Below are 16,274 nucleotides of genomic sequence, written 5' to 3'. Positions count from 1 at the left end.
TACATGTACAAAACAGTGATCAGTTACAGGTACAGTACAGTGATCAGTTACAGGTACAATACAGTGATCAGTTACAGGTACAGTACAGTGATCAGTTACAGGTATAGTACAGTGATCAGTTACAGTACAGTAATCAGTTACTGGTACAACACAGTAATCAGTTACAGGTACAACACAGTAATCAGTTACAGGTACAGTACAAGGATTAGTTACAGTGCAGTAATCAGTTACAGGTACAGAGTAGTGATCAGTTACAGGTATAGTACAGTGATCAGTTACAGTACAGTAATCAGTTACTGGTACAACACAGTAATCAGTTACAGGTACAACACAGTAATCAGTTACAGGTACAACACAGTAATCAGTTACAGGTACAATCCAGTGATTAGTTACAGTGCAGTGATCAGTTACAGGTAGAATCCAGTGATCAGTTACAGGTAGAATCCAGTGATCAGTTACAGGTACAATACAGTGATCAGTTACAGTTACAGTGATGAGTTACATGTACAAAACAGTGATCAGTTACAGGTACAGTACAGTGATCAGTTACAGGTACAATACAGTGATCAGTTACAGGTACAGTACAGTGATCAGTTACAGGTATAGTACAGTGATCAGTTATAGGTACAGTACAGTGATCAGTTACAGGTACAGTACAGTGATCAGTTACAGGTATAGTACAGTGATCAGTTACAGTACAGTAATCAGTTACAGGTACAACACAGTAATCAGTTACAGGTACAGTACAAGGATTAGTTACAGTGCAGTAATCAGTTACAGGTACAGAGTAGTGATCAGTTACAGGTATAGTACAGTGATCAGTTACAGTACAGTAATCAGTTACTGGTACAACACAGTAATCAGTTACAGGTACAACACAGTAATCAGTTACAGGTACAACACAGTAATCAGTTACAGGTACAGTACAAGGATTAGTTACAGTGCAGTAATCAGTTACAGGTACAGAGTAGTGATCAGTTACAGGTACAATACAGTGATTAGTTACAATACAGTGATCAGTTTCGGCTTCAGCGCAGTGATCAGTTTCCGAAACAGCACACATACAGCACAGTGATCAGGTATAGTGTGAGTTCTTGCTGAAAGGCATAATGAGATTTGAAACTGTGATTCTAATTGATTTTCAGCCAACTGCTCTAATAAATATAATAATTACACTGCTGTATTATTGATAAGTGATAGTGGTAATTTTACTTAATTAGGGCACATTTCTTTTTGGCTGTATCTTATTAGATAATTTGTGTGTGTGTGTGTGTGTGTGTGTGTGTGTGCAAATGTAAGATTCTGTACTGCTATTAATTTGTTAATTTTCATGTTTCAGCTTCAAAAGAGAGAACGCTCGTGCCGATTCTTCATTCAGGTTTGTCCTGCTTTTATTTCTGATCGATTGTGTGTGTGTGTGTGTGTGTGTGTGTGTGTGTGTGTGTGTGTGTGTGTGTGTGTGTGTGTATGAATGTGTGCATTTTTTTCTTCTGAGAAAACACTGATGATGTCAGCATTGGTCAGTAGTGTCACATCAGAAGACTGTAGTCTTTCTTTCCCTCTGTTACACACACACACACACACACACACACACACACACACACACACACACACACACACACGTGAGCAAAGCAGAATAGCGGTAAGGCATGAGAGGAGCAGGTGGAGAAAAAGGTAATAGAAAAATGAATTAGTAAGCGAGGCTGTGCATGGCCCCTCGTACAGCCTACAGAAATCTTTCCTCTTTACTGACTGATTAAAGCACTAAGTGCATCGAGTCTGCCGCTTAAGGTCAAAGGATGCGTCAATAGTTAGAAAAAGGTCACTATATTTAGACTTTTTCTTAAGTCGCACTCTCAGGGCGTTCTGCTAAAAAAAGGAAAATGGTAATCAGAGGTGTGACCTGCATACGGCTCATTTGAATAGATCGTTAGACAGTTGTGTATCTACAGAGAGCTATGGTAGTACAGTCAAGGAAACTGGATAATGTGAGGGTTAACAGCGTAGCACGCTCGGTGGGAAGCGCTATCAACCCTATCAACATACATGAGCTTGCAGACGCCCGTGAGCGCCTGGCGATGCTGTGACTGACGGGTTGAAGGAAGAACTCTTGTTGATCACGGCCAAATTTCGCTCTCGACAGATGGTGAAGCAACGTCGTCCTAGTGAACAAGATGTTATATAATGCAGGTGAAATGAAAAGCATGCAAAAACAGCTCCTGTATGTATTCGTTTCCTTCTCTTCATCTTGTTCAGACTGACTGACTCATATGGAAAGTGGAATGGGTCTATGATGGTTAATGTCAAAAAGGGCAAACGGAACTCTGTCCAGATGCAATGCTTCCTTACATCGATTTTAAATAAATAAAAAAAATATATCTCTTCTCAATATTTACAAAAAAAAAGGTTTATGACTGTAAATTATACGAGTGTCCTTCATACGAGGGAGAAATTACAAAATAGATAACATACTATAAGATCGAGCCTATTGATGCAAACCAGCGACTTGTCTTACATCTGGAACTACTTCCGGATGCACCATGTTTTTTTTTTACACACACACACCTACACACCTACACACACACACACACACGAACGCACACAGCAGTTTGAGCATTTCTCACATACTCAAATGACCAAATTCTCAGTGGCCACTGAAAAATGTGGTGTGTGTGTATTGTGTGTGTGTGTGTGTGTGTGTGTGTGATTGTGGCCTGATGCAGTCTTTACGCTGGATTAGCCCCACAGCTTCAAAGCATTTCAGTTCTGCTCCATTTAGCAACCCTGTGGAAAGCACAGTGTGTGTGTGTGCGCACACACACACACACACACACACACACACTCAATAGTGTAACCGTATGTCAGTGCAAGCTGCAGATAAAGGGGTGTGTGTGTGTGTGTGTGTGTGTGTGTGTGTGTGTGTGTGTGTGTGTGGGTGTGTGTGTGTGTTTGTGTCAAAAATTATGTTTTGGGGTAAAACGCCTCACTGTTATCTTTACATGTATTGTTGCTCTCTCTCACTCGCTTGCTCTCTCTCGTTTCCACACACACACACACACACACACACACACACACACACACACTTGACACATTAAGTGATGATTTCATAAACAAATATTGCACCCTTGGATTCTTGTTTCTTTTTTTAGCCTCACTTTTTTCTTTTGTTATCTTAAACTGAATATACCATGTCTCAGGCATAACACACACACACACACACACACACACACATGCAGTGGTACTGTAACTGGGGCAGAATGATTCAGCCAGTAGCCATTTAGCCTGCAGCAGCTAGACAGACAAACGACAAAACGTCCTTCCGTCCCTTATCGGGTGAAGGAGCGAGGAGGAGCTTATAGAGAAACAACGAATGCAGAGGGAATAAAGATCAAACAGATCAAACATTCTCTGCAGCATTTTTGTGTAAGAATGTCTGATTTCATCTCTGGTCAGCATTTGGCTGAAGTATCGTGTGTTGTGTCTTTGTTTCTCACTTAATATTTGGAAATCAATATATGCATTTGTAGATTTTAATGATTAAAATGAGTTTTAAAAGCTTAAACTACTTCCAGGAGGCACGGTTGTAGCAGGTACTGTCGCGCTGTCTGATTAGCCTTTTATTTTTGTTCGACGGAGTGTTCAAATGCGAGAAGACTGCATTGTGTGGTGCATTGTAACAAATCTCACTTAAAATCATTGAGCTTATTAATATGCATGATTAAAAAAAAAAAAAAAAAAAAAAGTTCCTTCCGACAGATGGCGGGATTTGAAAACGAGTAGTGCGCCACAGCACTGAGGTGCTTCGTACCATCAGGAAATATATGGACCAGTTGGAGCGTGTTACGTTTAAACAAAGACATCAAATGAAAAATCGTTTCTTTCGGGGAAGCAAGAATTTCTGTCTTCAGTGGACTTTTTTTTCTTCTCCCCACACTGCTGCATGTTAACGAATGCTAAAGCTCCGAGCAACGGCAGCAACCTTGAGCTTTTGTGCTTCAGCTTTCACTCATGTCCATCCTTGTGAGAAAGGAATGGTGGAAATTGTGCTCGTTGTCAGGATGAGGACACGTTTTAGAATTTTAAGAGAAAAGCCAGCATTTTGAAGAATCTGAATAGGAAAATAAATAAATAAACAAATAAATGAAAGCATAAAACACAGGGTTATAGCTTTTTCTTTTAAAGGACAAATCAAATGAAATGATTTTGACAGAACCTCAGAAAAGCAGTAAGTTGTACGCGTTCATACTACAGACCATATCTACAATACTGTATGTTTCACTTCTAGTTAAGGAAACCTTTATATAAAATCCAAGCATTATGACCACTGGCAGGTGAACTAAACAACACTGATCACTAACTATACATCAGTAAACTGGTGACAGGATCATAATCACCCAAGGCACACCCATGCCCGTCCAGTCCGATCCCACCCATAAGGCAATGCAAGCACAAATCACCACAAATGTTATGCCGCCCGTGACCCCCAGTGCACCACCGCCTGCCGCACACAGGGGTACAGATGCCACCAGCCATCCTTTCATACCACCATGCTCTCGCCCAGATTGTTGATTTTGGGGCATTGCGATTTTCTAACAAATTCAACATCACTAGAATTGACTGTCTGATTTATTTCCAGCTGCTTTATTTCATTTCATTTCAGGTTTAAACAGACTACAATCTATGAAAAGGATTTAATAACCACTTAAATTCTGTGTAACTTACAGTATGTATATTACGGCTTCACACTCTAGTTCGGTAGGTACTCGTATTGCTACAACTGACCATAAACTCAAAAGAAGAAGAAGAAGCTTATTCTTATATATTCTTGCAAAACATATTCTTCAAATATTTGCAGAAGATGCGGGCAGCTCATATTTCCTGCACATCCGTGTTATATTTTTTTAAGGAATTTGTCATTGTTAGAGCATTTAAAATGTGTAAGTTTACTTAAATACTTTTAGAAATATGAATCGAAATCAAAATCAAAAAGCACCCAACAATTTATTAATTGAATCAACTTATTTTATATCATACTTATTTTATCAAAAGTAAAAACATACGACTAGCTAGTTGTTGCTCTTAAACTTTTTTTTATTTATTTAAATTTTAAATAAAATGTATTTTATTTGATTAGATTTTTCTCCCTAATTTGGCAGTGTCCCATTTCTATCCCGTCACTAGGGGGCTCCCACATTAAGCTTCTACCCCCACTCAGTCAGAAGGGCCACAGACTATCACGTGTTTCCTCCGACCCACGTGATGTCACCGACCATCTTTCCGAACTGCTCGCTCACGCACTGTTGGGGGCGGAGTATCCGCTCCCTCCGCTTACGTGAGCTCACAGGCGCCCCTGATTGGTTTGTAGAGCCGTATTAAAGTGGGAGCACAAGTACCTCTCATCCCTCCCCTCTGAGAGAGTTCGGCCAATCAGCTCTCTCTAGACCTCCGGCTGTGAGAGGTCACAGCATCACCTGGGGATCGAACCATCTCCGGATGATAGGGCGAGCACTTTACCACTGCGCCACTCGGAGGCGCTCTTAAACTTTTAAAAACTTCCATAATTTTGATTGTGTAAAGCTGCTTTGCGACAATGACAATTGTTAAAAGCGCTATACGAATAAAACTGAATTGAATTGTTTTTAACATTTAACATGAGTACAGTGGACTCGTTTGATTTACGAACCAGTTTCAACATACGAGCGATGAAGCCAGTTGCACATACTTCCAATTTCACGCGTACGAAAACTTATAACAACATCGAAGCAGCAACTAGAGTGCTAATATTCATAATGAATAAATTGCTAAAATTACAGATACCTTGACTGTAGCTTATGATATGTTTCTATTTAGCATGTTTTTTATATCAGCATCTAATATAATGGCACGTTTTTCAGTAGAGATTTTTTTTTAAAGTGATCAGCTCAGCTCCGTTAGTGCTATTAGCATATCTCAGCAACAGCATATCAGTTAGCAGTTCATAGCCACATCACTTAGCTTTGTTGCCTGTGGAATTAAACCACTTACTACTGGGAATTAGCCCTGTGGTTTTCCATTAACCATTGAAATCATTAGATGCTAACGGAAGATGTTTTTGCAACAGTGTTAAAAATGAAGGTTTCTCTTAGGTTAAGGTTGAATAATTAGTTGATGTTTTTTTTCTTTCCAACAGCAACAGCGGTGTTGTTGTTTGCAGCCGCAAGAATTGTTGAAGCGTGTGATTTTACTTTATGTGTCAGTGACCAGGTAGTACAACTGCTAGATCAGTGCATGCTCTGTAACCACGCTAACGAACAGGCGGCCTAGCATGCAAAACGAACGGAGAAGCAGGAGCCAGTTTTGTGTTTTTGTGGTGCTGAAATGCACATCACCAGGATACAAGCTATAGCAAAATTGTGATATACGATGGATAAAATGCTCTTTTGGGTGTAAAAATGAACACGACACATGACCACATCATTGTTACAGCCCACTTACTGTAAAAGTCAAAAGTCGTTTATATGTTTATCACACTTTAACCAATTGATTAGGGAAAGCTAAATCTTTTACGAAACGTATTAACTGCTCGCTTTTAGATTGCAATGTGATTTACTCGAATGCTTCAAAACTCATTGATGCACTACAGTATAAGGCATTAAACCATTGACCCACTTTTGATATGGATGTAATTACCCTTAACTGCATTAAACTGAAAGTCTGCACTTTGAACTGATATACATTATTTAATAATAATATATATTCAAGTTCAATTTAGTGTGGTAGTCAGATCCGGTGTTTTATACAGTATGTGTGATACTTGTACAGTGAGTATATATCTAATGTAATCTGTAATGTAGATGATTTCCTACAAATTACTATAAAACAGAACATGTTAAAATAATGTTATTAAATATGTCTGAAAACAATACTTTGGCACACTTAAGTTTTCATGTTTGTTATGCAGTTGATTTATTTTCATGGCATATAGTGCTGTGAAAAAGTATTTGCCCCTTCCTGATTCCTGTATTTTTGCATATTTGTTAGACTTAAATGATTCAGATCATCAAAGTGATTTTAATAATACACAAAGATAACCCAAGTAAATACAAAATGCAGTTTTTGAATGATGACTTCATTTATTAAGGGGAAAAAAAAAACATCCAAACCTGCCTGGCCCTAAGTAAAAAGGTAATTGTTTCCCCCTAAACTTAATAACTGATTCTGCCACACCTGGTGGCAACGACTGCAATCAAGGGGTAGTGATAAATGGCAATGAGTCTTTCACATTGCTCAACGCTTTCATATGGGGGAATTTTGTCTCACTCCTGATTTTTTTATTTCTTTATTAAGTCACATTGGAGGGCCTATTTACATGCTGGTGTGTTCCAGATCATTGTCCTGCTGCATAAACCAAAAACGCTTAAGCTTGAAATCACCAATTGATGGCCAGACATTTTGTTTCAGGATTTCCTGGTAGATCGCAGAATTCATGGTTCCATTCAGGTCCTAAAGCTCAAACCAGCCCCAGACCATCACACTACCACTGCCGTGTTTGACTGTTGGTGTGATGTTTGTTTTATAAAATGCTCTGTAAGTTTTACGCCAGATGTAGCAGGATATTTGGCAAAAAGTAAAATTAAGATGTTTTTTTGCCAAATGTGACACGAGCGTTTGTGTTCTCTTTGGTCAGCAGTAGCTTTCACTTTGGAACTCCCATGGATGCCATTTATCTGAAATTTCCTTCGGCATCAATAAAAGTATCTATCTGTTTTGCCCAGTCTCTTACTTATTATTGAATCATGTACATTAATTACTTTTTTCACATAGGGATGGGCAGATGTGGACAGCTTTTTCCCTTAATAAATGAAATCATCATTTAAACACTACGTTTTTTTATTTGCTTGGGTTATCTTTGTGTAATATAAAATTTTTTTAATGATCTGAATCATTTAAATGTGACAATTATGCAAAATAATTTTAATCAGGAAGGGGCAAATACTTTTTCACAGCAATGTAGCTTTATTGAATGTATTCTCAGATGAGGTAATAGATCTGCCACACTGAGCACAAACTTAAAAAGCTTAAACATACAGTTGTATACTGTAGGATTTTTTTTAAACACATAAAATAGCAGTTATTGTATATGTGCCACTAATATAATTTTGTAACCCTTTTTTTACAGTCAGAAATGAACTCTACCAAGTAATTTCTTTTTATTTACCAGAAAATAAATATACCAAGAAAGTGCAAATAAGGTTAATACTGTTATTTCTTTTTTATTATTTATGTTATCTGGCAACTAAATAGTTCGCATTTTTTGAAGTACATACAGACAAAAATTTCTAATAAGGAGCATGGCTGTATTTGTATACTGTATGTCTTAGAAATAAAATACCCTCTTAACATTTTTATATTTATAGTGTGCCGGCTTCTACAGGAGAGTAATTAACCATCTCTCTGCATTCTCACTCCACCCACAAGCATATGCTGCAGTGCTGACCAAAACATGGGTGGTGCTGTAGTGGCGCTGTGCTCTGAGCCATGCGTAGGCATACGGGCAAGGGGCGTGGCTCTGTTCGAGCTCATGGGTTGGTCTGCCATGTTCAAGCCACAGGTCCCCCCTGCTCTATATGAGGGGTATTCCTAATGTCATATGATTTTACAAAGAGCATTATCCATATTTGTACATTATATACACTCTTTGTGACACAAATATAAATGTTTTATATACACAATGCAAAAAAGTACAATCTATATAAATAACAGAAAGGTTTTGTCTGTACGTTGGTCAGAACTCACTCTTTTAATGATATCTTTACATTTCATAAATTAGAGGAATTTACCAGACAATTAGCAGAAAAAAATTCTGTCTGCATGTCTGTATGTCTGTCCAGCCAATTTTGTTGCAGCATCACGTAAAACTGGCTCGACAGAATTTAACGACACTTTGCCCGTCCTTTGGTATTTGTCTGAAATAAAATTTGCGGCATAAATTAAATTAAAATGTTGAAAAGAATAAAGTTATGAGCAGTTTTGTGCCAGATTAACCTCACAGCAGCCATCACCCTATTTTGACAAATATATCAATTTTTCCATTGAGGTGGGCGTGGCAATACATGTCACTAGAAGGAGTCTATCAACACGATGGTTTTGCATATATACAGAGTATATGGACACACTAAAAATGCGTAAGTACAATATGAAAACTGAACTTTTAACAATGTTCGTACTGTCTATATTTGTATAATTTTTCTCGTATTTCATATTTTATTTCTGTAGTCATATAAGCATTTCACTGCAAATCATACTGTGTATGGCTGTGTTCAAATTTGAATTTGAATCAGTGGAAAAACAGTTTGTCTTATATGTTTTCGCTAATAACAAGCAGTTATCTGGAACACTACTATGAGATAAAAGATGGTTTGTTAGAGCAAACATATCCGCAGTCTAAGGTACCCTAGGTAATTAAAATATTAAGTAAAAGTAATGTTACAGTATGAATAGTTATGTAATATTTTGCTGATGATAAATGAAGGACTGTACAACTAAGTGTAAACAAGGCATAAGATACTCAACCTTAAATAAATTATTTATTTTTTAGTAATAAGTTAAACAGAGGACAGAAAGACAGGCAGACGTATACATAAGCTTCAACTTGACATCATGATGTCACTGGTTATATTAAAGCTGATCAGCTTATTTTTAGCTTTAGTTTTTAGCTAAAAATATTCATATAAAACATTTAATTTGTTGGATTGCAAATTTTACATCCATTCTTGTCAAAAAACAGCTAATATCTGTTAAATAAATGTATGCTTGGTGTGTCTGCATGCGGTAAATTACTGTCATGTTGCAGTCAAAGACTGTACAAGTCTAATGAGGACTCGTTTATATAGTTTATAGTTTTTCCTTCGTTTTTTTATATTTACTTTTTTTCCTGTAACATTAAATATTTTAGTTGAGATTTAACAAAACAGGGAAAATACATAAAACAACATTAATTAATAACAATTTACAAGAATTGTAATTATGCAAGAAATGTGCGTTTCGAACAACCAAATTGAGTAAGTTGCATGAACAGTACATCTGAAAGCCGTATAAAGCCAAGCCAAGTGAGTTTATGAATTGTCAATTTTTTTTGTCTAATGAAAGCTGTTTTTAAAGCGTCAAAACCAGCGATGCCAACATTGCCTTCACCATGCATTCAAAAGCTAGGTGACTTTGTTCGCACGTTTTTGTTCTTTAATCTTGGTAATGTTTATGGGTGACTGGAATGGAAAATCTGCGTTTACATTGTTTCTTATGGGAAAATTTGTCTCGCAATATGAATTTTTACCTAAAAAAATCAGCTCAAGAATTCAATTCATATGCTAAGAGTCCACTGTATTTAATATTAAGTATAATGTAATTCTTGGAGCAGTGGGTACTCAGGCTTGGTTAAGGATCTTGGGTTGTGGGTTTAAGTCCCGCCACCGCTGGGTTTCCACTGTTAAACCTTTGGGCATGGCCTCTAACCCTATGTCACGCTGGATATCTAGTGCAGGTGTTCCTATTACAGTGTGCAGTGTGTGCATATATGAATTTATCCAGGAAAGCTGCTTATTTATTTTTTAACTTGAGATGCTGTAGCACACCAATTGTAATAGCAACATTTTAATAACCTGGAGGCTCTAAAAATGTACTCGCATATGAAGGTTAGAGATTTTAATATCCCAAGCATATTATCATCTCTGGTGTTTAAATGCTGTTGAGGTAGCACCTACTTTTCTTAATGTCCATTTATTAGTTTCAGGTATATTACGCAATTTAGGCCTGACGTAGTAAAAGCTCTCAGTCTTTATTAAAGTGTGTGCTTTTTTTAAATAGAAAAATACATTTTATTAAGAAAAAAATGTTAAGGAGTGTGAGATTTTAAGCTACAACAATACACAAGTCAACGGATGGAAGTAATAGTTGTGAGTGTGCACATGTGTATATGTGTGTGTGTGTGTGTGTGCATGTGTATGTGTGTACTGGGGGCTCATTTTCACATTGTTGCATATTCCCAGTGGAGCTGCCTTTACTTTGACGGATTTATATTTCAGCACAAAGATAGACACACGCCGTCGAGGTGTGTGTGCGTGCATGTGCGCACGTGTGTGTGTGTGTGTATGTGGTGGCAGACAAAGAGAGAGCGAGGGAAAGTGAGAAAGATATTAATGCCTTGGCCAGACGGAGAAGATGTAAGTGCTTCATGGCGAGGCTGGGCATTATGGGAAATCCATCCTCATTGTGAAGCTCAGGCGCCAGATGGGTGACACTGTCTTCTCAGGCTGTCAAAGCGGATTTCACTTATCGGATACTGTTCCGCATTTATTTTAAAAAAATAATAATATTTGCATATCCAAAAGTAAAAATTCTTCAGGTCTTTCAAATCCTGAGTTGCTAAAAGTATGCATATGTAAACAACACATTTCAACAAAATTAGCTCGTGAGAATAAAACGGGGAAGCTGTTTTAATGCCAAGGTCTACTGGGGATCCTGCTTTTTTTTTTTTTTTTTTTTTTTACAAGCCAGTTGGTGAGTCTTATGCGTTCTGCATTCTCATTTTAATAATAAGCTTGCACTAAGCATAGGGGTACTCCTACTGTATGTTAAACTTAAGTCCTGCGGGTTGGTCTTTAAAGAGAAAAATCACAATGGTGAAAAAAGTATAAGCAGTGAAAGCTGGTGGTGATATTAGCTGGGAGGCAACAATCGAACATCCATCAATAGCTGGACAGTGAAACTATTAGTCTTGAGCAACGTATTATATTACACCATCTCATCGATTGCACAGTAAAAATGATGTGGGGCGAACTATTAAACACACACTTACAAACAGATAGACAGCTACATCGCTTATAGTTTGAAGTATGTGAAGGCCATAATGCTCAAAACAAAAAGAACTGTTCAAACTAAATCTCATTAAATTGATCTTAAATCATCTCTTGTTGCATGGCACGAGTGATATTTGTCTGCGTTATGATTGTCACTGATTGGCTGCATGAACCTACAGTTTGAGCTAGTAAGAAACCTGCTCATTTGTTTTCATATAGTACTATGCAAAAATATAGAGCCAATCCTAAATTTTTCATATTAAATGAAAATTAAATTAAATAATGTACATTACATGAAAAATAAATGGAAACAAATGTTTCACTGTTTCAAAGGTTAGCACTGTCGCCTTGCACCTTCAGGGTCCGGGTTCGATTCCCGTCTCTGTGTGCATAGAGTTTGCATGTTCTCCCCATGCTTGGTGGGTTTCCTCCAGGTACTCCAGTTTCCTCCCACAGTCCAAAGGCTTGTAGATTAGGCTAATTGGTGTTCCCAAATTACCCGTAGTCTCCTGGGATAGGCTCCAGACCCTCCGCGACACTGTAGACAGGATAAAGCGGTATAGATGATAAGTGAGTGAGAGAGTGTTTTTTTTATGTAGCAACCTCAGCAGCAACCTCATTTCCCCTCTCGTCTGTTCCAACCACTCAGCATTCTGGCCTGATCATCATCATCATCATCATCCTCATCTGCACCTCTTTCTCACTGGTTCCTGCTTTAAGTTAGATTTTTTTTTTTTTTTAATGCTTGAATGATTCATAGGTCACTGTGTGGCCAAAACAAACAAACAAACAAACAAAAAAACAACACCACTCCAAACCTTCTCAGGGACTGCACAAACACTTGGAGAACTCTATTGCTCAAGACTACATTAAAAATATGAAGAAGTCTGGCTCTTTGGAAGCGAAATATAAAGAAAAGAGCAGCGGCTCGAGACGGTTGCACAGTACCGTACCGTACACATCTTCCATAGAATCCACTTTAAAACATTTCTTAAGAGGCAATAATCCAACATCAAGGCCGAGAATGAAACCTTATATCAATACCTTATCATCTTCGAACTATAGTGTTTTAGATTTATTTTAATTGACTTATCTGATGCACAAACACACTTAAACCGAATCCCAGACGGCTCTCTCCTAACTGTATCTGCTCATTATATGGAATGAAACAGAACAGCACTGTAAGCACTACTTTACAATTTATACAATACTTTATTCATTAGGTTTTATAGATGTGTTAGAGCAAATAAATCACTAAACTGTGCAGGACTGCAGTTCTGGAAGTGTACATAATGCACTATGTGTCTAATAGACCTCCATTAAAGATTCAGCCAGAGAAAAGACAAGAGTCTACAATGTTCGTTTTCAGATATCTAATTATACATTTGATATATAGTTTTTTTATTTTTTTTTTTTACTTTTCCAACATGAACCCACGCAATCGGTTTAAAGGAAACTTTAAATGTGCATTTGTAGACTACAAAGTGCGGGAAGAAAAACATGGACGCTATTTGTGAGCGGCTAAGCGTGATGAGAGATGTGTGCTTACCTTCTCCAAACAATGAATGAACAATGTTAAACAGCGCTATAGATTCAACAAGCCAATGTGTGTGTGTGTGTGTGTGTGTGTTGATTGATCCAAATCAGATACTTGTTTGTACAGCGTAACTCATTTAAAGATAAGAAGTGTTTGCCGTTCATGCTGTGATTCAACTCGACGTCTCTTGGGGTCAAGGAGAAGTTTGCGAGTGTGTGCAACGTTACACAATACATTATGTCAATATTAAGCCTTCGAATATGTAAATATGAAAATCAGAATAGTATACAGGGAATAAATTTGGCTCTGACTATGCGTGTGAGAGAGAGTGCGTGTGTGTGTGTGTGTCATTTCTGTCTATATATTTCTCTGTTTCTTTACTCGTCTCCAGGGCACTGAAGCAGCCTCTCGTTTCATCTCCCTCTCTCGCTCTGTATTTTCTCGCTCCTCCAGGCGATGGTGGAGACGGTGAATAACCTGCTGTGTGGGCGCGCTCAGGCTGCATGGAAGGCGCTGTCAGTGATGGATCAGCTGCGCTGTGCCACCATGCTGCTGGACACAGTGGAGACGGCTGCCTTCATGCTCGCTGACAACCTGCTCAAGACCGACACCATCCAGGAGAACACTGACAACATCCGTATGTCTATATCAGCACAAAAACACACCCGGCCTTACAGCACAGCTACATTTGTTTGTTAATTCCTTTTTATACAGTACTGTGCAAAAGTTTTAGGCACCATATTATATATTATATACTAATTTTGTAATATATGTTTATCATGTCTGCATAATTATGTACAAAATCATTCAGTATTTCTATATATAACTTAAAAACTAATTTAAAAAAAATAACGTTACAGGAGAATATATGCATGGCTGTAAAGAAAGAAAAATATAGTACAAGACAGACCAGTTTTCAGATGGAAACAAAAATCCTAATGGGATTTGCAAAAAAAATATAAAGGAGCGAGTGTGACAAAGTTACCAGAAGAACTCATATTCTCCAGCAAGCTCAGTAAAACCTAACAACTGTTTTACTTACATACAAAACTATGGCATAAGCAAAAAATGGTTTTGAAAACATTTCTGCATGAAGGAAACTTCTATGGAGAGCAATAAAATAAACAGTCAATATTTGAAGTGAAAACTCATTGTTTAAAATCAGGAGTTTTAGACACAGATTTGTGCAGTTTTATTACAAAACAGTTGTTAGGTTTTACTGAGCTTGCTGGAGAATATGAGTTCTTCTGGTAACTTTGTCACACTCGCTCCTTTTGCACAGTACTGTTCAACACCAATTCTGATGGTAGTTCAGGTTAAAAGTTTAATATTAACGCATGTTTAAATATTTACTATCTAATCTATCTATTACTATCTAATCAAACTCTATCTATCGAAAAAAAAATCAAATTTCCTTTTGGGATTAATAAAGTTATCTATCTATCTATCTATCTATCTATCTATCTATCTATCTATCTATCTGTCTATCTGTCTGTCTGTCTGTCTGTCTGTCTATGAGTCTACATGAATGTGGTTAAACATATTGATTGCAGGTCTATGGTACACCACATAAAGCAAGTTAAACTTAGTCAACATTCAATACACACACTGTGATAGAAAGAGCATTTATGTTCTGCGGATCCGACTCTCGACCGGTTCTGACCCGTCTGTCCCACGAGTCCGATTCCCAAACCTTTACCCGTCAGGACATTAAAAAGGAAGTTCCGTTCCTGAGTAATGAAAAGTGGGCGTTAAAATGAACAAGTGCGTACTTTCGCCGTGAAGCCTGACTAACACAGACATGGGGTTTTAAAAGGAAGAAAATGCCAACACACAAAAAACCACACACCCACACAGAGCCCTTGGATATTTGCCATTATCGCACGGCCACCGTAAACACCGTTCCTGATTGGGTGGCTAACCTTCCGACCTGTAAATCCATTAGTGTGTTGACAGTAAAAGAACTCTACATTTACAGAAGTGGATACCTCGGGTCTAGGTCCGTGGATATACACTGTAACAGAATCTGTCGCACATAAAAACCTGCTTACACTTTTAACCCTGATGTTCTGTATGGGTCAAAATAGCATAATTATTTGTTTATTTATTTATATAATTTATATTAAAAAAAAAAAAACACTGTTATCTGCTCGGCACAGTGAAAGCATATTATAAAAATGATATTAATATTGGAAGATTTTAAAAAATTTATTATTGACCATTGTGAGATGAGAGTGCCTGATGTATATATTTTTTTCAATATTTTTTTTGTCAAAATGAGTTATGATTTCTGGCATCACATTAAAAGAGGTCATTCCATTCCACTGTAACTGCGCCCTGTTTATCTTTATATTTAGAAATTATTCTCCTTATGGGGTGGAAAAATGCCGAATTTGAATGACTCATCCGATAATAACAAGCAATAACAAGAAAACATTAACATTATAACTACCTAGGTTGTGGGTTCCCCTTTGTGCCACCAGGACGACTTTGGCCCCTTAAAATGTGGCTCTGCATGGGTCTGGTGGTGTGCTGTGGTGGTGCCGGGATATTTACAGTGGATCCTGTGGGTTCAGAGTGTTGCATCAGTGGATTGGACTTATTTGTTCGGTGCATCCCATGGATGCTAGATTAGACTGGGATCTGGGGAATTTGGAGGCTCCTTGCCTGTTGACCTCCTTGTGCATCGGGCTATGGAGCACTGTGTTTTAAACCTTACATAGGCTTTTAGATAGGATTGTATTGAACAGGATGGCTTTGGTCTCGTGGGCATGTGAAATTCACAGGTCACCACAATAAGGAAAGATTTTTTTAAGGACTAAATTTTAAAGCTTTATTCAGAACTCACTTGTGCACGTTTAATGGGTCATGGTTTAAAGTTGTCATATAAGCCTCATCAGCCA

General features: G+C 37.7%; 1 protein-coding gene across 3 annotated transcripts in view; it reads left to right on the top strand.

Moving 5' to 3' along the window:
- adgrl3.1 (adhesion G protein-coupled receptor L3.1) overlaps nt 1-16,274 on the top strand; it is a 192,976-nt gene that overhangs the window by 123,843 nt on the left and 52,859 nt on the right. For all 3 annotated transcript variants that reach the window (XM_053479673.1, XM_053479672.1, XM_053479671.1), the window contains exons 10-11: nt 1,340-1,378; nt 13,825-14,008. In XM_053479673.1, coding sequence (XP_053335648.1) covers nt 1,340-1,378; nt 13,825-14,008 — 223 coding nt within the window. The remainder of the gene's footprint in view (nt 1-1,339; nt 1,379-13,824; nt 14,009-16,274) is intronic.

The sequence above is a fragment of the Clarias gariepinus genome, chromosome 20 (genome assembly GCF_024256425.1).
Source record: "Clarias gariepinus isolate MV-2021 ecotype Netherlands chromosome 20, CGAR_prim_01v2, whole genome shotgun sequence".
In the NCBI taxonomy this organism is placed as follows: Eukaryota; Metazoa; Chordata; class Actinopteri; order Siluriformes; family Clariidae; genus Clarias; species Clarias gariepinus.
This window is presented reverse-complemented; position numbering and strand designations above follow the sequence as displayed.